The sequence below is a fragment of the Geotrypetes seraphini genome, chromosome 2 (assembly GCF_902459505.1).
Source record: "Geotrypetes seraphini chromosome 2, aGeoSer1.1, whole genome shotgun sequence".
Taxonomy (NCBI): domain Eukaryota; kingdom Metazoa; phylum Chordata; class Amphibia; order Gymnophiona; family Dermophiidae; genus Geotrypetes; species Geotrypetes seraphini.
Genome location: NC_047085.1, coordinates 495,955,660 through 495,976,371, shown reverse-complemented (window position 1 = coordinate 495,976,371; position 20,712 = coordinate 495,955,660). Strand labels below are relative to the sequence as shown.

At 44.1% G+C, this 20,712-nt stretch overlaps 1 protein-coding gene and 1 long non-coding RNA gene across 3 annotated transcripts in view; one reads left to right on the top strand and one right to left on the bottom strand.

Moving 5' to 3' along the window:
• Window positions 1–3,497: 3,497 nt before the first annotated feature.
• LOC117354431 overlaps window positions 3,498–20,712 on the top strand; it is a 61,856-nt gene continuing 44,641 nt past the window's right edge. The window contains exons 1-2 of one of the 2 annotated variants that reach the window (XM_033931961.1): window positions 3,498–3,775; window positions 18,599–18,667. In XM_033931961.1, the coding sequence (XP_033787852.1) occupies window positions 3,752–3,775; window positions 18,599–18,667 (93 nt within the window). In that variant the 5' untranslated portion in view covers window positions 3,498–3,751. The remainder of the gene's footprint in view (window positions 3,776–18,598; window positions 18,668–20,712) is intronic. The other variant, XM_033931962.1, reaches the window with a different exon arrangement.
• LOC117354432 overlaps window positions 17,277–20,712 on the bottom strand; it is a 105,551-nt gene continuing 102,115 nt past the window's right edge. Inside the window, exon 3 of the long non-coding RNA XR_004538207.1 lies at window positions 17,277–18,716. This is a non-coding gene — a long non-coding RNA (uncharacterized LOC117354432). The remainder of the gene's footprint in view (window positions 18,717–20,712) is intronic.

The following is a 20,712-nucleotide window of genomic DNA, read 5'->3' as shown; positions in this document are numbered from 1 at the left end:
TTTTCCTCCAGGAACTTGTCCAAACCTTTCTTAAAACCAGCTACGCTATCCGCTCTTACCACATCCTCTGGCAACGCATTCCTGAGCTTAACTATTCTCTGAGTGAAAAAAATAAATTCCTCCTATTGGTTTTAAGGGTATTTCCCTGTAACTTCATACAGTTATTAATATAGATAAGTCACAGTTACAGATACATAGTTACAAGTTTAAGTAGTTTTGAAATATGGTTAATAATATACCCCCTCCTTTACAAAGCCATGCTAGCATTTATAGCGTCAGCCGCTGCGGTAACAGTTTGGATGCTCATAGGAATTCTATGAGCGTTGGAGCTGTTATCATGGCGGCCAGGGCTAAAAACGCTAGCGTGGCTTTGTAAAGGAGGGGGATAATTAGAAAAAAATGTGAGGTTTTTATGACCTATGATAGATTTGTTTTAAGATATGTTGCATTTGCAGTTCTCTAGGTCTTTTCTTCCTGGTTTAATATACAGTACTGTACTTGAATTTTGAGATTATACATTGTTAGTATACTCAAAGATTTGATTATTTTGGCCTAAATTAAGGTGTCATGGAGTGGTGTGTTTAGTACCAATTCTATAACAATATTAGGGTACACCTAACCCAGGGGTGCCCAAAAGGTCGATCTCGATCTGCCAGTAGATCACAAAGGCAACGCGAGTCAATCGCAGAGCCCATCCTGGGCTCTGTGATAAGACTCGCGTTGCCTTTGCGTTCTCCCTGCTTTCCCAATGCAACAGGCCAGGCGCATGCTGCAACTGCACAAGCTCTGGGCCCACAAGCCTTCCCCCTGTCAATTCTGACATCGGAGGGGAAGTTCCAGGCCAGCCAATTGCTGCCTGGCTGGCACGGAACTTCCTCTCTGATGTCAGAATTGATGTCGGGGGGTGGGGGGGAGGCTTGTGGACCCGGCGCTTGTGCAGTCTCTGCTCATGTTTGGCTGGTTGTGGCATCGGGGAAGCAGGGTGTGCAACATCAGCTATATCAGTGGTGGTGGCTTGGGGGGCAGGGAGAAAGACAGAAAGAAAGGGGGGGGCAGGGAGAGAGAGAGAAAGGAAGAAAGGGGAGGGGGCAGGGTGAGAGGAAGAAAAAGTTGAACTCATGGAGGGACAGAGAGAGATGTTAGTTGGGCAGGGAGAAAAGAAGTTGGAGGAGGGAATAGAGTGTGTCGGGTAGCAGGCAGGGAGAGAGGAAGAAAAAGTTGGACTCAGGGAGGGACAGAGAGAGATGTTGGTTGGGGAATGGAATGAGGTCTGGAGGAGAGGAAGCATGCAGGAGGCAGAAGGAAGGGAATAAATATTGGATGCACAGTCAGAAGGAAGTGCAACCAGAGACTCATGAAATCACCAGAAAACAAAGGTAGGAAAAATGATTTCATTTTAAATTTAGTGATCAAAATGTGTCTGTTTTGAGAATTTATATCTGCTGTCTATATTTTGCACTATGGCCCCCTTTTACTTTTACCGCGATAGCAGTTTATAGCGCAGGGAGCTTATGAGCATCAGGAGCAGTGCGGAGCATTCAGCGCAGCTCCCTGCGCTAAAAACTGCTATCATGGTTTAGTAAAACGAGAGGGGGGTATATTTGTATATTTTTGTATAGTTGTTACTGAGGTGACATTGCATATTTTAAAGTCATCTGCAACCATTAGGCAGGAGTGTTTAAACCAGATCAATGGCTGGCATTAAGGTACTGTGTCTATGTGTGCTTTGCAATGTGCACAGCTGATACTTTATATGCATAACTGCAAATGTATAGCTCCAATCACATGTAGAGGGTGTCCCAAAAAGAGCGAAAGATTTTAATTTTGTAATACAAGACATAATTAGAAAAGTGCTGATATATTTTAGTATAAAGTACACACATTGCGATTAAGTGTGGAACACAACATCTGACCAATGTCCCCCACGACTCTGCTGGCAAACTCTTGCTCTTTTGACAAAAAAAGTTTACGTTTTCACATAATTGCAGCTCAACTCAACTGCAATAATGTATTGAATCTCCTCCTTCAGCTGACAAACACCCAATTGATATATGCACGGTGCTGCAGGTGGTTCATTGGTTGCAGTTTTTGTGTCAGTTGAACCTTGTAAGCATGAAGATGCAGATCTTTTGTGAGAATTCGCTGCATGGTACTTCTCAAAATGTCCAATTGCTGCGAATGATGGCAATGATGGACTCTCGGCAACACTTTCACTCACTGTGCCAATGTTTTCAATAGACTGGCCAAAGCGAGGGCGCCCTGCTGTTTTCACATCCACAACCGAACCAGTTTGCTTGAATTTGTTGATCAATCTTTTAAATGCAGACTGATTTGGTGCATTTTGTTGACTGAAAATTGCATGCAATTTGCAAACTGTTTCGGCAAAACTTTCCCCACATTTGTAATAAATTTTCACAATAACACGTTAGTTCGTGTAGTGATCCATGACTACTAATCGCAATGTCTACAAGACAGCTATGAAATTTTCAGCCCTGCTTAAACAACAGAATGGAAATGGTGCCCAATTCAACTCTTGCGCTTTTATTGGACCCTCCCTATGTAAGTGCAGCTAATCTTTAAACTTGGCACCTTACAGAGGACAGTGTGGTGTAATGGTTAGAGCAGGGGTCTCAAAGTCCCTCCTTGAGGGCCGCAATCCAGTCGGGTTTTCAGGATTTCCCCAATGAATATGCATGAGATCTATGCGCATGCACTGCTTTCAATGCATATTCATTGGGGAAATCCTGAAAACCCGACTGGATTGTGGCCCTCAAGGAGGGACGTTGAGATCCCTGGGTTAGAGCTACAGCCTCAGCACCTTTAGGTTGTGGGTTCAAGAACTCCTGTGCTGTGCTGCTCTTTGTGACCCTGGGCAAGTCATTTAATGCTCCGCTACCCCAGGCCCATTAGATAGACTGTGAGCCCGTGGGGACAGAAAATACTTGAGTACCTGATTTGTAACCAGTTCTGAGCTCTTTTGGGTGGACGGGCTAAAAAAAAAACCCAACAAATAAATGAATACATTAATTAATATCATATGCTATGAGTGCCTGAGCAGTGCATCTCAATGGCAATGGGAAGGACACTTTAAAGTTGAATGTAGCACATAAAATGTTGCTTGTTAATATTGTTGGACTGTAGATTTAATCACGAATCGATAATGAATGTGACTGTTGGTATCATTTACTATGCTATAGTCTTCGTTTGCTTCATGCTCCAGCCTGAGTTGCATCCACCCAGGAATTTCAGGCACAGCCCTAGCGTTCACCCCCGTGGCCTCCAGGGACTTGTAGTTTTCCTGCCTCTCGCAACACTCGAAGCCGCGGCTCCCCACATGAGTTGGCAGGTAAGCGCCCAGTCGCGCTTCTGTGATCTCCCAATTGCTGCATTTTCTCCGATGCCCTGGAAACCTCCGCGCTTTCGCTGCAAAAGACCCCCCTCCCGTACCCTCTTCTTCCTTTCGCCCTCTCTCACCTCTGCGCTTCCGGCAGGCTCACATGTCCCGCCCCCGCAGCCCCGAAGCGACCAATCAGGGCCCCGGCTCCGGCACTTCCGCTCCGTCCGTGTCCCGCAGCCGCTGCATGGAAGCTGCATTCCTGAGGCTCCGGTGCCTGGGCTGGAGACAAAGAGCTAGAGAACGAGGCGGCCGCGGCCGGGTCGAGGCCGATTCTTAAGCCGTCTCCGTGGAGCCGGAGGCCGCGCTCTGCCCCGCCCCGCCCCCCGTCGCGAGCCGAGACCTGGCACCGGGACAATGTCTCAGGGGGGGTCCGTGCAGGTAGGGACGATTGCTGGGGGGGGGGAGGAGGGAAGTCGCGCGGCCGCAGGCAGGCTCAGTGACGTGTCTCTCTCGCGGGCTGTCGCGCGCCCGCACCCCCCTGGGCTCGGCTGCTTCGCCGCTTAGGAGAGAAGGGCTCGCGCGTGTAACCCAGCTGCTGGAGGCGGAGGGGCGCAGAGCACCAAAATAGTGCACGATCTGCATGTATCATGTGCCCTGCGGATTGAAACTTGAGGATCTAAATGCGTGTTCACTTTAGAGGGAGGGGGGGGGTGGTATGCTGGAGACACCTCAGAGGTATACAAATAGTATACAAGAGGAAGACATGTTTGAACTGAAACGGAAGTTTTAAGAACAAGAGGTCACGATAGGAGGTTTAAACGGGAGATGCAGGAAAATAGGACATATTCCCCCCCCCCAAAAAAAAAGGGACCAAAAGAATAAGAATTTTAATAAAGCCTGAGATGAGGTTGTTTAAGCAGTTTGTTAGTTTCGTTTATTATCCAAACGTTACGGTTGTTCAGGAAATATCGGTGCTTATGTTTTCACTGTCGTTTTCAGCATTTTCTGTTTCTAGTGCAGAAAAAAAAACAAACCAAACCATGAATAAAGAGGAACAATTTGGAAACATAGTTACTAGGTGGTTTTATTTTTTTTAGTGCAGCCTGAAAATACAGTGTAACTGGAGTACTTTTGAGAGGTGACATCCAAAAGCTGTTAAGTACGGAAAGCTGCTTTCTGGAAAAATGCAAGTTCCCAAGAATTCAAGAAGACAACATAAAAATTACCCCCCCCCCCACGAATATACCTTATGAAAACATGCCGTTTAATGCAAATTTCATCCATCCTGTGGCTATCTATAAAAGTAGTTTTATTTCCGGTATGAACTTGTCTTTGAGGAAAAAAATGTACTTAACCGATTTTTTGAATTCACCTCTTCAGTTGCAGTACAATGCTTTCCAAGCCTGTGCTGTGTATAATATCTGCCAAAATTACACTAGGGGGAAACGTAACCTTCATCAACACTGCTCTCTATCATTTAAACTGTACTAGCAGTAAATGATGATTTTTCCCCCTCCAAATAGTCCTGACATTTAGGGTACTGTGTACAATTCTGGAGACCACACCTTCAAAAGATATAAACAGTCTGGAGTAGGTCCAGAGGGGGGGGGGGCTACTAAAATGCAGCAGATTAGAAATGTTCAATATGTGTACTTCAGAAGAAAGAAGGGAGATGGTAGAGAATGTTTAAATAAGTATGTGGAATAAATGAACAGGAAGTGAGTCTCAATTGAAAGGAAGCTTTAAAATGAGGGGGGTGTAGGATGAAGATGAAAAGGGATAGACTCGGGAGCAACCTGAGCAAATACTTCTTCACAGAAAGGGTGGTGAATTCGTGTAGTAGCCTTCCGGTGGAGATGAAGACTGATCTCAAGTGAAGAAAGCTTGAGAACAGTACATAGGATCTCTAAATGAGAAAAAGGAATAATAGGTGCCATGGATGACTAGACTGCATAGGCCCTATGGTCTTTTTTTTTTTGCCTTCATTTTTTCTTAAGTGTGTTTCTATAGTAACACTGAATGAGGCCTTTCTTGGTGTACCCAATATTGACTGAAAGGGTAGCATCCCTGCAATGTACTTGGCATTAGTAGTAAAGGAGGAGACTCTCTTCTCCAGCCACAAATATACCCCCCATGAGTAGCTAACATGGAATCCTTCCTCCCCCCCCACCTTATTTCAATAGTAGCATAGTAAATAATGGCAGATAAGCACCAACATGGTCTATACCAGGGGTGGGCAACTCCGGTCCTCGAGGGCCGGAATCCAGTCGGGTTTTCAGGATTTCCCCAATGAATATGTATGAGATCTATTTGCATGCACTGCTTTTGATGCATATTCATTGGGGAATCCTGAAAATCCGACTGGATTCTGACCCTCGAGGACCGGGGTTGCCCACTCCTGGTTTATACAGTCAGCCCAGAAAGGTGGCCAGGGAGGCACATGCTACTTCATGCAGGTTACCCTTTCCCATTGCTCTCTCTTTACTTTGTGTGTACTTCAATTCCATCCTCTTCCCGTATAGGGATTCTCTATATATCACCACCTTTTTCATCCTCGCCATCTCCCACGGAAGAGTGTTCCAGCATCACCCTCTCTGTGAAGACTTATTTCATGATGTTGTTTTTCAGTGTTACCCAATGCAGCTTCTTTTCTTGTGCAGCATTAATACTTTATGAGGTATCCCCTCAGTGCATTGGGCTCAGATGCTTCTTTAGCTCTTTGATCGTTTTAGTGGGGCATGAGAGAGCAGCAAGGTGGCGGGTGTAGCGTTTGTGACTTACTCTTCTTGTGACCTGCATTGGCCACTGCTGAGGATCTCGATGGATGGTCTGGCCCTATAGGGCAATTTGTGTTGTGTCTGAGATGGGTCATCGGCTGTCAGAAGGGACAGGATGAACCAGTTCTGGGTTTGCCCAGTTGCGTTTATGAACTTGTAATTCCAGTTTCTGTAAGCAAGGGAAGACTACAAGTATCTGGATACAGTGTGTAAAACCAGGACTGACTGAGCCTGTACCTGATGTTCTAAAGCAGGGGTTCTCAAATCTATCTAGGACAGGGATCTCAAAGTCCCTCCTTGAGGGCCGCAATCCAGTCGGGTTTTCAGGATTTCCCCCAATGAACATGCATTGAAAGCAGTTCATGCGCATAGATCTCATGCATATTCATTGGGGAAATCCTGAAAACCCGACTGGATTGCGGCCCTCAAGGAGGGACTTTGAGACCCCTGACCTAGGAGGACTGCCAGTCAGTTGGGTTTCCAGGATATCCCTAATGAATATGCATGAGACAGATTAGCATGTCTTGTCACCCTCCCTCTCCCACCCCCATTATTATGTGAATGTTTCTCATGCATATGTTAGGGATATCCTGAAAACTGAACTGACTGACTGGTCTCCCAGGACAGGTTTGAGAACCACTGACTTAGATCAGGGGTTTTCAGCCCAGTGCTCAGGACACACACAGTCAGTTAGGCTCTCAGAATATCCACAGAATATCCACATGAGATAGGTTTGCATAACATGAATGTAGTAACGTGCATATGTATTTCATTTATATTCATTGTGGGTATCCTGAAAGCCTGACTGGCTGTGTGTGTCCTGAGGACTGGGTTGAAAATCCTTGATTTAGTCATCTGTTAGCCTTGACCTTCAAGTAAGTGCTATGTTTTGAGGAATGTTACACTTTTTTAAAGATTTTCTCCTTGCTGGTTTTTTTCTCTCTTTTTATTGAATATTTATAAATACAAGCAGTATATGTACCATGCCAACATGGAAATCTGCATTTCCATTGTTCCGTAAGAAACGCCATTAATTTTACCCCCTCTGTCTATCCCATTACCCTACTAACACCCCTCTGCCATCAGCAATGAGAAGCCATCCACCTAAAGAACCACAGGCATGCCGCCATCCACCAAAGGCTAAGCATGACGGGGACTCCAGGTAGAATCTATGTCTTTTAACTTTCTCACTGTTGCGCTCAAAATTAAAATTTCACCACAATTACATTGAAAGTTTCAATCGCATCAAAACTCATTCAATTTAATAAATAAGGGGAGAGCCTCAGATCCCCGTGTGTAACTGTTAGTAACTGCCGCACTGGAAAGGGAAAAAGTTCTTCACTAGCTCTTAATCCCCCCTCCTACCCACAGGATATAACTTCAAGTTTTTACAGAAAAATGTATATCCAAACTACTTAGCTATAGGTGGAGTAGTTGATACTATGTTTAGAAGTCATTGTCTCTGCCAGTCCTTGCCGACGGACATCGAGCTAGCTGCCGTTTCGCCACAAGCTGCGTCAGGGCTCCAGACCGGTGTCTACAAAAAAAGAGAATAAAAAAGTGGCAGAGATCCTATCTCGGTGATGAAACACATTTCAGTGTTGTAGTAGCTTACAGCAGCGTTCTGATTTTTACACTTAGTAAGACAGAGACCACCTCAGGTGAAACTGCTGACTCTTAAATCCCATCTGACGTCAATGCGTTTAAGCACGTTCACAGCTGATGCTTGTAACCCGGGCCTCACTCTCGTGAACCTGAAAGAGCGAACCTCTGAAATGAACTACAAAGTTGAAAATCAATTTGGATTATCTCCAAGGACCTGATTAAAAAAATACATGCCAGTCAATCTTTTGGTTTAATCCATCTGGATCCTCTGTGTGTAAACGAAAAATCCATTCTTGTTCCCTTTTCTGTAGTGCTAATCTTCTGTCTCCCCCCTCTTAATATCGGTGGCACGTGATCGAGGATGAAACATTTAAAATCCCTAGAGTTGTGGCCCTGTGTATCAAAATGTCCAACCAGTGGTTCTTCCATCTTGTGACATTACTGTGGTTGTGGTGTTCTCCCATCCTGACCCTAAAGGGTCTCGATGTTTGTTCTATATACAACTTTGGGCAAGGGCATAAAATCCCGTAAACTACAAAGGAAGTGTCACAAGAGGTGTTGTAATGGAGCCAGTGGAATCTCAAAGTTAACGGATGTTGAAAACAGCCAAACAACTCAAGGGTGGTCTCGCAAGTTTTACATCTCCCACACTTGACATGGCTCCCTTCAGCCCTGACTGCTGTAGTCCTCCTCGTAGTATCGGAGGGACATAAAATCTCTTTCAAATTGCGCTGACGACTAAATGCAATCCTTAAGGTTTTATGGGGTGCAATTGTATAATAGGCCAATGTTTGCGTAAGACTCCCGCCATCTCACCGACACCTCCACCAAAGGTGGGACTCCAATTCTCCTCCTTCTTGGCTTTCTTCATGAATAATAAATCTCGATTAATGTATCTGGCACGTTTATATGCCGTTTGAATAAAGCCCCTTGGATAACCTCTATTCAACAACTTCAAACGCAACTTTTGGGCTTGTTGTTTATACATGTGTATTGTGGGACAATTCCTCCTGTATCGTAAAAACTGACACAGGAAGACTGTCTTTTAAAGACTTTGGATGACAGCTGGTATACAATAATAATGTATTACGATCAGTGGGTTTCTGGTGTACTTTAGTTTCAAATGAAGTTGCAGTTCTAGTGATGTCCAAATTCAGGAAAGATAATGTGGTGCCGTGTCTTTCCATGCTAAATTGTATGGTGGGGTGCCTGTTATTTAACCATTGAAAAAATTCATCTAGTTCCTGTTCAGACCCCAACCAGAGCAAAAAAAATGTCATCAATGAACCTAACCCATGACTTAATGTAAGGGAAAAAAGGGTTATTGTTGATGATATGTCTCTGTTCAAAAGCTTTCATAAATAAGTTGGCTACTGATGGGGCCATGGTAGCCCCCATTGCTATCCCAGAGATTTGTTTGAAAATCCGATTCTCATAACTAAAAAAATTGTTTTTCATCGCAATTTCTAATAACCGCATGATTACTTTTGTGGATACCAGTCTGTCATTCTCCCCTTGTTGCAATTCTTCCTGTATGACCTGTAATGCCTCATCTTGTGGTATGACTGTATACGATGATTTTACGTCTAAAGAAACTAGAAATGTGATGTGGGATATATCTGTCGCTTCTTCCAACTTAGTGATGAAATCCGTGGAATCACGGATGTAGAAGTTCTTGGTGACCAGGGGATTCAAAAAACTGTCAACAAAGACCAACAGGGGCTCTAATAATGATCCTCTACTTAAAATGATGGGTCTGCCCGGGGGCCTAATTAAAGTTTTGTGAATCTTTGTGAGAAGATATATTACAGGTGTTTTAGGGTAAGGTGCATTTAAAAATTGCACCTCCTTCTCTGTTAATAAGTGCCTATTCAAAGCTTCCTGTGTATTCTTTAATGATTTTTTGAAGTTTAGGCGTGGGATCACTAAATAATTCAAGATAATCAGTGGTGATCATGAGCTGACAAAACATTTCATCCTCATAATCCGGTCCGGTGAGATCCCGGTCAGAGAGATTAATCACTATCAGGTCCCTGTCGTCTGGGAACTTGTGGCAGGTTGTTCTTGGTCCGCTGGTTTTCTCCCCCTGCCTCTTCCCCTTCTGTTTTTTCTCTGGGTGGTGACCCCTAAAAAACGGTCAAGGACTGGCAGAGACAATGACATTTAAACATAATATCAACTACTCCACCTACAGCTAAGTAGTTTGGATATACATTTTTCTGTAAAAACTTGAAGTTATATCCTGTGGGTAGGAGGGGGATTAAGAGCCAGTGAAGACCTTTTTCCCTTTCCAGTGCGGCAGTTACTAACAGTCACGCACGGGGATCTGAGGCTTTCCCCTTATTTATTAAATTGAATGAGTTTTGATGCGATTGAAACTTTCAATGTAATTGTGGTGAAATTTAATTTTGAGCGCAACAGTGAGAAAGTTATAGGACATAGAATTTGATTTTCTTTCTCATCTCTGTATATGGGTTTATTTTGGTGATACTCCAGGTAGAATCCCCATACCTTTAAAAAGTATCCCAAAAAGATGGTCTTTGTACCCTAGCTGTAGCTTTTTCCATCACCATCCAGTCGATTCTTGCATGATAATCCGCCATTGTATCAATAAAAGGTGTGTATTTCTACATAGTAAATAATGGCAGATAAAGACTTGGCCTGTCCATCCAGTCTTCCCAATAGTCACTCATTTATTAATTGATGATTAAATTGTCTTTCTTTGGCATTTCAAAGTACATAGACTGTAGAAATCCATCTGATACCTTCCTTAGGTTCCAACTACTGGAGTTAGTCGAAGCCCGCTCCAGCCTATCCAGTTCATCTTGTCATTTGAGTTCATCTTGTCATTTGCGAGACACGGTATATCAAATTTTTAAATAAACCTGAAACCTAATAGTCTGCTTGGCACTTTCCTCATGTTCCAAATTATTGGAGTTTCCGTTGAAGCCCTGTCGAGCTTAAACTGAATTGCCATATGTGGGACATAGACGTGCAAGTCTGCCCAGCACTGGTCTTGGTTCTTCACAGGATATATTTCCTCACAAGGAGGAAGGCTTTTCATGATTAAAAGCCTTGCACCATTATGCCCCTTCAGTGCAGAGGAGTTGCCCAGCACTAGCATCTTCACATTCTAGGGCAGTTGGATACTGATAACTGATGTTAGTGCAATATCATAGCCCAAAATTGTTTTATTAAAGATCAGGACCACAACTCATGCCTCAAAGAACTCTTGATTTGTATGCGTTGCCTCCATTGTATGCAAATAGACCTCATGCATATTTATTGTGGAAAGCCTGACTGAGTTGTAGCCTAGAGAATGACACAGGGACAAATTTTTCCTCGTCCCCATGGGAACTAATTTTTCTGTCCCGTCCCCGCAAGTTCTTTTCCTGTCCCTGCTCCATTCCTGCAAGCTCTGTTCTCATCTGCACAAGCCTCAAACACTTTAAAATCAAGTTTCAAGTTTATTAGGTTTTTATATACCACCTATCCAGGTTATCTAAGCGGTTTTACAATCAGGTACTCAAATATTTTTCCCTCTCTGTCCCGGTGAGCTCACAATCTATCTAATGTACCTGGGGCTATGGAGGACTGAGTGACTTGCCCAGGGTCACAAGCAGCAGCGTGGGATTTAAACCCACAACCCCAGGGTGCTGAGGCTGTAGCTTCAACCACTGTGCCACACGCTTGTGCAGTTAAGGCAGAGTTTACAGGAATGCCCACTTATTCCTGGGCCAGTGATAGTCTTAAGCACCTTCTAGTGCATCCAAGGATGATGAACCGAGAAGGAGAAGGCCTGCCATTTTGAAGAGGTGGGCCTGTTGGCAGGAGGTAGTGAGCATCCCTCCTACCGGATTGTCATTTAAGGTACAGCATTTTGTCCATTGATAGCTGAAACGGGGTTTTAATTCTTAATTTTCCCCAGTCCGGCAGAAGCTGTATTTTAGTTTTATATTTTTCTTTATAATATTCTCATTTCCTTATTTTTTTTCCTTATTTCATAATTCAGGCATTATTATTATTTTTTTTTCCAAACGTCCTGGCGGGTTTAATTTTTAGTCTCCCCCCCCCCTTTGCCCTCTCCAACCCCATGCTGGTGCTGTGGTGTAAACAAAATAAAAAATACTTTTCCCCTCTCCGTTAGGTTGTAACTCATTCACGCTAACACCAGCTCTGGTAGGATACACATTTCAAATCTGACAAATTGTAATCACAAAATAGAAAATAAAATTATGTAATTTTATCTACCGCTGCTATAGCCAAAATTGGTTTCTTTCTCACTGTCTACCATCTCTCTCTCTTTATGCCCTGGGTCACACCTTTTTATTGTCCTCAATGTGGTAACTTTTTTCCTCCCCTCCATTATCATGTTCAACATTTCTTTCTCTCTCCCCATGCACCATCTCTCATGCCCTCCACCCTATGTCCAACATTTCTCCTCTCTTCTTTATGCATGTCTCCCTCTCGCCCCTTTTTACCTCTGTTTCATCTATCCCTTCCTCTCCTCCAACCCAGTTCTTCCTCTCTTCTCCCATGTGCAGCATCTTTCCTCCCCTCTCACTCTCCTGTGCAGCAGCTTTCCCATCCGCCTGTGCCTCAGCCCCCCACTGATCCTCCTATGGTGAGACCTGACATACTTTCGAGGCCTCCTAAAGCAGCAGCAGTGCTCTGAACCAGCTGCTTCGCGGCCTGCCCCACTAGGGCTTCCCTCTGCTGTGTCGCTGTTGATGTCATCAGTGGTGCAGCAGAGGGAAGGCCACGGAGGGGCAGGCTGCGAAGCAGCCGGTTCAGAACGCCACCACTGCTGCTGCTTTAAGTGGCCTCGGAGGCATGTCAGGTCTCACCAGGGTGTTGTGGGTCGGGGGTGTTGGTTGCCGAGTCAGTGAGTCTGATTTTCTCGGACAACGAATTGATTCACCAAAGTGAAGTGATTTGAATCGGCGAATCGAGCAGCACTAGTTTTCAGGATATCCATAGTAAATATGCATGAGAGCGATTTGCATGCCTCTATGATGTGCACATCTCTCGTGTATATTCATTGAGGATATCTGAAAACCTGGCCTGATTGTGGACCTGAAGGACTAGAATAGAGTAGCCCGGATATATAAGAAACTAACTAAATTAAAAAAAGAAAATTAAATTAAATTCTCCTGCTATTTATCTGCAAATATTTAGAAATCAGAAGGGTAGCATAAAATGAACAATGGAAACTTTGTCCTCAGCTTCCAGGCTAAGATGATCTATTGCCTTGTCTGTCAATTCTGCTGCCAGATTCACTCCCTGAACATAACACCTAGTCTGCAAATAGGTGACTAAAATCCTTGGTATGGCTCCAATATTGGCCCAAAGCGCTTGAAAGGTCTTAATGGCAGAGCATCTGCTAAACATGTAATTCTCCTCTCTTTCCAGGTCTTAAACACTACATATAATAATCTGGGAGTGAATTCTCCACTGCTCGTAATCAGAGCCAAAACCCTTACCTCAGGTTTAAGCTTTAGGTTACAGCAAATTCACTGCCAAGACTGATCTCAAGGAGCTACCACTAGGAGGGGAATTCCATAAGTAGTGCTGAAAGTTGAGCGTCAGAAGATTGGACGCTAAGTAAACCGGTCTTGTGTAACGGCAAAATCTTGTATCAAATCTGTTCTAGAATACTAGCGTCAAGTCCAGACTTTGGGCGCAACCCTTTACCATGTCTGATTGCTGGTGCCTAAAATTGGTAGTTGGGCATATAAACGCATCTAATCTATAAAATTATGCGCAGCAGTAACTGGACTGGTCCTGACAAACCCCCGCCCGCATTAATGCAAGAGAGAAGTTAGGTGCTCATTTTACAGAATAGGGTGTAAGTTAGTCATGCGCAAAACTGCTAAATAGTGCCGGTTGATGCTTGTTGTCACTAATTATTGGTACTTAAGTGTCAATTTAGCACTAGTTGGCTAATTATTACATGCATAGCTGACCTTATTCTGTAACTGGGCATGTATTTGCATGCTCAGCTTTAGGCATCAGTATAGAATTGGGTATAACATAGTAGATGACGGCAGATAAAGACCCGAATGGTCCATCCAGTCTGCCCAACCTGATTCATATGCAGCATCCTGGATGTAGGTGGGCAGAAGAGACATGGACTCATTTGATTACAAAATACGTGCTCCAAGACTGCTCTTTCCAGTGGCTTAAAATAGGACGTGTCCTAGAACCTACTAGCTGAATGTCTACGTTATATTTAGAGGTCTGGCATTGTATTTTAACAGACTTCAGAACCCCGAGGATGTTAAATTGCGCCATAGGGATAGCAAGGGTAATGTGCACAGAGCAATGGTTAATGATTCTATCTGTAGTTGACTATTTTATTCCTTCCATTTGTGCGTCGCACATACCTATACAAGCTCTAGGCAACATTACAGAGGAAGGGGTTGGAAGAGGGTAGGGAGGACCATGGAGGGCAGGAAGGAGTGGAGAGGAGAGAAGCATGTAGAATATTTCATAGAAATTCCTAACTTTGCAAATAGGAGCACCATCTATGTAAGTGATATCTAAATAAATTAAAGTAATATGTAAAAAAGGACTATCTGCAGCATGCGCCAAGAGTTTGGGGTGTCCATGATTATAACCCAAACTACAGTGAGCACAGGGATATTGTAAGATTTGGGTAATGATTTCACTAATTTTTGTATCTGTGTGGATTATTAGAAAATGTAGTAATAAGACAAGGAAGAAAACATGGGTGTTGGATTTGGTAATGGTCATTTTAAGATTAATAAAGAATGCTGACTAGCCTAAAATGGCCTACCAGCAGAGGGTGGTACTGGGTGTGCTTGGGACTGTAATTATTATGATCTGAATTTAGTTCACACCTTTTTCAGTACTAGGTCATTGTGAGTAATGAGAACCAGTGGTAGGAAGAAAGTTCACATAAACAGTATGGGAAAGGCAGCTGATGTTGAGTTTGTATACAGGGAAATTGATTGTGTACTGCAAGTGGAAGATTTGCAGTTGGTTGGGTTGGATGGCCAATTTGATCTTCTTCAGCTGTTTTATTATGCTGGGATGAAGAGGAGGTTGGGGGCTATGAGAAATTATGGAGACTGAGGTGGGTAAGAGACTAAGGGAAGGAGAGGGCATGGCAGACTAAAGAATGTGAAGGCTTAAGTAGAAATTAAGGAAAGAGATGGAGCCTGCAGTTTGGAGTGAGAGCCTAAGAAAGGGAAGTGGAGCTTGGGATAGGCTAGGTAGAAGGGAAGGGGGAGATGGGAAAGGTTTGGGGTAAAGAGGAACATGGGTGGAAAAGGGCTGGAAGGTGAGAGGTGAAAGATTAATACATTTTTATTTGACCCAATTGGAGTGTGTGGCCGACCAGAGAAAAGGATATTATGAGAGACATTACAAAGAATGGACTTTGTTTACTCAATAGTTTAAGACTCAAAACAAAGGGGGTGTGTGCAATGGATGAACTGGGTGGAGATGTCCTGAAGAACCAGTTGAGCATCTATCTCCATCATATTTTGGGTCTATGTCGGGGATTTATTCAAGTCACTAGGACTCAAACACGAGTCAATGGCACCTAACTAACTTCAGGGATTTGAGGGCAATGGAGGGGGCGGGAGACAGAGCGATTGGGGAGATGTATAGGAGATTGTGGTTATGAGAGGAGCACAAAAATATTTGCAATGTTATTGCTTTCTGGAGATGGGAACTCTAGATGTTAATGATGGTTAGAGATGTTACATGGGTTGTATAATTGATTAATTGGATAAACCAATAAAGATTTAATAAGGAAAAAAAGAAAGATTAATACATTTATATAAGTACATAAATAAATTCTTTATTACCTTCACAATGTTCATCCAAGGCAATAAAAAATCATAAACATTTTGGAAATATCCAAACACACAAACAGGGCAGGAAATCTACTGACGCCAACTCCAGCTTCAAAATAAAGACAAAACCATTATAATGTAAATGCAGGACAGGCTAATCCTTGGGTAAGCCCTAAGTAAACGAGCCCAGAGGGCCCCCCCATCATAATATATATGCATTTCTAAAGTTTCAGAATGGGGTTCTTACTATAGAGGGAAACCAGCATAGTATTATGACTTTAAATCCAAGACAAAGATATGTCTATATAAGATAAAATGATACATTTACCCAAAGCAGAATTAATGCATCAAACTAGGCATGTGCCTAGGGCCCAGATGTTTAGGAGGGGCACTCAATTGCTGCTAAGACCTAATAAGAAAGTTACAGGCAGAAAGAATGGTTGGCTGGGGGAGGCCAGAGCAATGTACTCTTCCCATCTCCAGATGTCTTCTCCAAGAAACAGAGAGAGGAGTCAGCAAGCAGCATTTCTTCCCTAATGTGCCTTTACTAGTACTCTAGATCCAGAACAAAAAAATATAAATATCAATAGGCGTCAGAGTCTCCTGTTGTTACTGCCTGGAACCCTCTGCACAATTTTCATGATTTCACCTCCTGTATGTTGTTCCTAGCTGTGCTGCAGGGAGGCCATCCTTTGTAGCCAAAGATTTGGTGGACCTGACTTTGCAGCCACACAAAACAATAACATAAGAATTGCCAAACTGGGACCGACCGAAGGTCTATCGAGCCCAGCATCCTGTTTCCAACAGCGGCCAACCCAGTTCCCTCTCACCCTCTGTGCGGCACACCACAATCAGAGTAACGGGTGCTCCCAAATGTAACGCTTCCTTTGGGAATGGGAAGAGAATAGGTGAGAAGGAAGAGAAGCAAACAGGATGCTGATGGAGAAATGTCGGCAAAGAAAAATATGAAGATAAGGACATAAGAATTGCCGCTGCTGGGTCAGACCAGTGGTCCATCGTGCCCAGCAGTCCGCTCACGCGGCGGCCCTTTGGTCAGAGACCAGCGCCCTGAACAATAGCAGACATGAATGATGAAAGGGTGTTCAGAAAGGAGTCGGGACTGAGTATAGTCACACACAAAGAAAACGTATCTTCAATATAAATGAGGGGAGAGATTTTGGATTTAGTTCTGTCCTTCAGTTGTAGTTGATAAAAACAGCTTTTAAAAATTAACTGTTAAAATTCTACACTTCTCCCTCTGTATCCACGGGGCTTAGGGGCAGAGCCGGCCTGCGAATATTAAAAAAAACTGTGAATAATATTTGGGCCGGTTCTGCCCCTAACCCCCGCTTCCCCCCGGCTATTTTAAGCCCTGTAAGCCCCCCCCCTTAAGCCTTACCTGGTGGTCTAGCGGGTTTTCGGGGCAGGAGCAATCTTCCCACGCTCCTGCCCTGTGCAGATCGCTCACAGGAAATGGCTCGGGAGACTATGGGAGCTCAAGGCAGCCATTTCCTGTGAGCGATCTGCATGGGGCAGAAGCGTGGGAAGATCGCTCCTGCCCCGAAAACCTGCTAGACCACCAGGTAAGGTTTAAGGGAGGGCTTACAGGACTTAAAATAGCCCGACAAATTAAAATGTTTTTTTGGGAATGTGTATATATATATATATATATTTATTTCTATACCACTTATATCCTAAGTGGTTTACATTCAGTTACTTTATCATATTTCCCTATCTGTCCCTGTGGGCTCAAACTCTTTATCTAGTGTACCTGGGGCAATGAGGGGATTAAGTGACTTGCCCAGGGTCACAAGGAGCAATTTGAGTAATGACTATTAGTTCTAATAATTGGGTGCTCACGCTCAATTATTAGGACTAATTGGTAACCATTTGGATTGATGTACGCATCTTGTTAAGTGCTGTTCTATGAAGATGTGCATGACATGGTGACAGAGTTTGTCCTTGTCCCCGCGGATAACCGTGGGAAACCATCCCATGCCATTCTTTAGTGTCTATCTCGACCTCGGTCCTTCTACACCAGCATACTTCAATGCGAGGCTTGAGGGTCTGATTCTTCCCTCTCCTTAAAGAATGGCATGGGGATGGTTTCCCGCGGGGACGGTGACAAATTCTGTCACCGTGACATTCTATAGCGCATGTAAATCTTTCAGGGCTCCTTTTATCAAGGTGCACTACGGGGGTTAGCGCGTCGGACATTTCATCATGTGCTAATCCCTGCGGCACACCAAAAAAACTAACGCCTCGTCAATGGAGGTGTTAGCGATTAGCGCGGCAGGCGGTTGAACGCGCGTTAATCGCCTACCGCAGCTTGATAAAAGGAGCCCTTAGTGTGCAGCTGAAAAGGCAGCGTGACCAAGGGAGGGGCACTGGCCGGTCAGGGGCATTCACTAAAGATGTGTACACTTATAGAATTTGAGGGATCTGTGCCTAATTGACATGCAAGGAATTACACCAGGTTTGTTACATCCTCGTCCCCAGAGTTGGGTGCAGATCCCAGCACCATGTGCTCAACTTGGCGCCATTTACAGACTAGCGCTCTCTGCACTCGGGGGGGGGGGGGGGGAGGGGGTTTCAGAGCACAAATTTGTGCACCATCTACAAAATCTAGGCCAATATGTAGCATAGCACTGTTGTCATACTTAAATATTAATTTGAGCATCATTTCCTGGGTTGGGTAGAGAATCAAAGGTGTGCGATAATATATCACTTTTCTCCGTCCCCTCCCCAGTCTCCGTGAAGTTAATGTTCCAGGCTGATGCTGCCTGGAACTCTTTGCATAATTTTCATGATTTTCCATCCTGTATTTTGTTCCTAGCTGTGCTGCAGGGAGGCCATCCTTTGTATAAATCACCTTTTTTGAAGAAATATTTTCCTGCTTCCAGCCTCCTGTCGTGACTCCTTGTTCTAGAGCTTTCTTTTCCGCTATGAAGAAAAGCTTTCTGTTTGTGGATATCTCCGAAAGGAAATGTGCCTGCTTCTGCTCTTGAAAAATGTGTTCAATTTTTCTGTGACCTATTCTTCTGCATTTTCAGATGATTCATCAGAGGAACTCTGGCCCTGTGTCCCAGCCAGCACAGTCGCTTCAGGCCATGCCCCCTTACGTAAGTTGTTCACAACTGGAGGATCCATCCTACCGCCTTATTCAGCAACCTAGCATGGAAATTCAATAACATGGCATTTTATTTTTATTTATGAGAACAAAAACAAAAAAAAAAGAAACCCCTGGAAAATACTAGCATAAAGAAATCTTGCCTTTGATACAATTTGAATATCCTGATTACCGTATTTTTCGCTCCATAAGACGCACCCTAGATTTAGAGGAGGAAAACAAGGAAAAAACCCATTCTGAACCAAATTCTCCCTGCCAGGCTCTGCACCCTGTCCCCCCTCTTGTGGTCTAGTGGTAGGCTGGGACAGGGCACAGAGCGGTGCCTAGTGGCTGGCAGGCAGGTAGGGACAGGGAGGCAGGGAAGTCTTTCTGTTTCCTGCTCAGCTTTGGAAAATGCCTTTACATTTTTATTTCCTCTTTTTTATTTTTTTTTAATGCAATTCACATGTCCAGCACAAGGCCTCTTACCTCAGCTATACATTTGTTATAAATTTACTGTAATTCCAGCAGGAGGGCCCCCTTCCCCGGTACCTTTCTGCAAGACCCCCCCCCCCCCGGTACCTCCAGCAAATTAAACAGTAAAAATGCATGGACAATGAAAGTCTGACAGCATTCTTAGAACAGCCACACAGCAACGCAGATATTGCATGTGGAGGGCATTTTCAAAAGGACAGCCAAATAAGAATAGAGAAGTCCGGTGCCTGGTATGAACAGCCATTTTACAACTTGAACCTCCAGGATATGTTCTCAGTTAAGGCCCCCCAGCTGTGGAACTCCCTTCCCCGGTATATTAGAGAGGAAAAAGGACCTTAACCATTTAAAAAAACTACTTAAAAGTTATCTTTTTAAAGACGCATTTAATATCTAATTTTAGACGAAGATTTTTTGGCTCAGTCTTCTACCCATCCTATTGTTTTTTCCTAGCTTTAACCTTTTTTTTCTTAAACCACGAACATGTAACTTTGCCCCTCTATCCGTCTTGTTTCATGTCTGTCTTTGATTTGTAAGTCCGAAGCTACCTTGTTTAAAGTAAATAACATTATTTTATGTAATTGTAAATCGCTTAGCTACCTGAATAAGCGATTCATCAAATACTAATAAAAACTTGAAATTAAACAGTAAAAATACATGGACAATGAAAGTCTGACAGCATTCTTAGAACAGCCACACGGATGTCCCTCCAGAGCAGGGCAGCCTGGTGTTTAGTGCAGTAGACTAAACCAAGGGACTCAGGTTAAAATACCATTAACTACTTTTTTTTTTTTTTTGTAAGTACTCCAAGAACAGAAATACAGTATTTTTCGCTCCAGTGAGAGGCAGGCCCGAGCCCCGAGCGCGCCTGTCTGGTCCTGCGCCGCCACCCGAATGGAGCCATGAGCTCGGTCCAGCGCCGCATCAGCAGACGGAAGTGAAAAGCAGGCGCAAACCCTGAGCATGCCTGCCTGGTCCTGTGCCGCCGCTCGAATAGTGCCGTCAGCTCCCGTGAATCTCACGAGAACCAACGACACCATTCAGGCGGCAGCGAAGGCCAGGCAGGCGCGCTTGGAGCTCACGCCTGCCTTTCACTTCTGCAGCAGATGGGGGAGCCTGCCGATGCAACGATGGACCAAGCTGACGACACCATTCGGGCGGCGGTGGCGCGGGACGAGGCAGGCGCGCTCAGGGCTCGCACTTGCCTCTCACTGCCGCAGCAGATGGGGATTCGGGCGGCCGTCCAGCAGGGGAGCCTGTTGATGCAGCACTGGACTGCCAGGATTACGGGGGAGGGGCGTGGTATTCGCTCCATAAGACGCACCTTTATTTTCACCCCCTTTTTTGGGGTGGAAAAAGTGCGTCTTATGGAGCGAAAAATACGGTACCTTTGTAGATCTTTCCTGCTCTTTTGCCCTTCATATTTCAAATTAGGAGTCCATCTGCAATAGCCGTTAACTGCTTTGTATTTTCCATGTATTTTTATTTATTCACAATGACTTATATAACCTGGTAACAAATTCAACAACCATAAATACATAAAACACTAAAATATATAAAAAATAA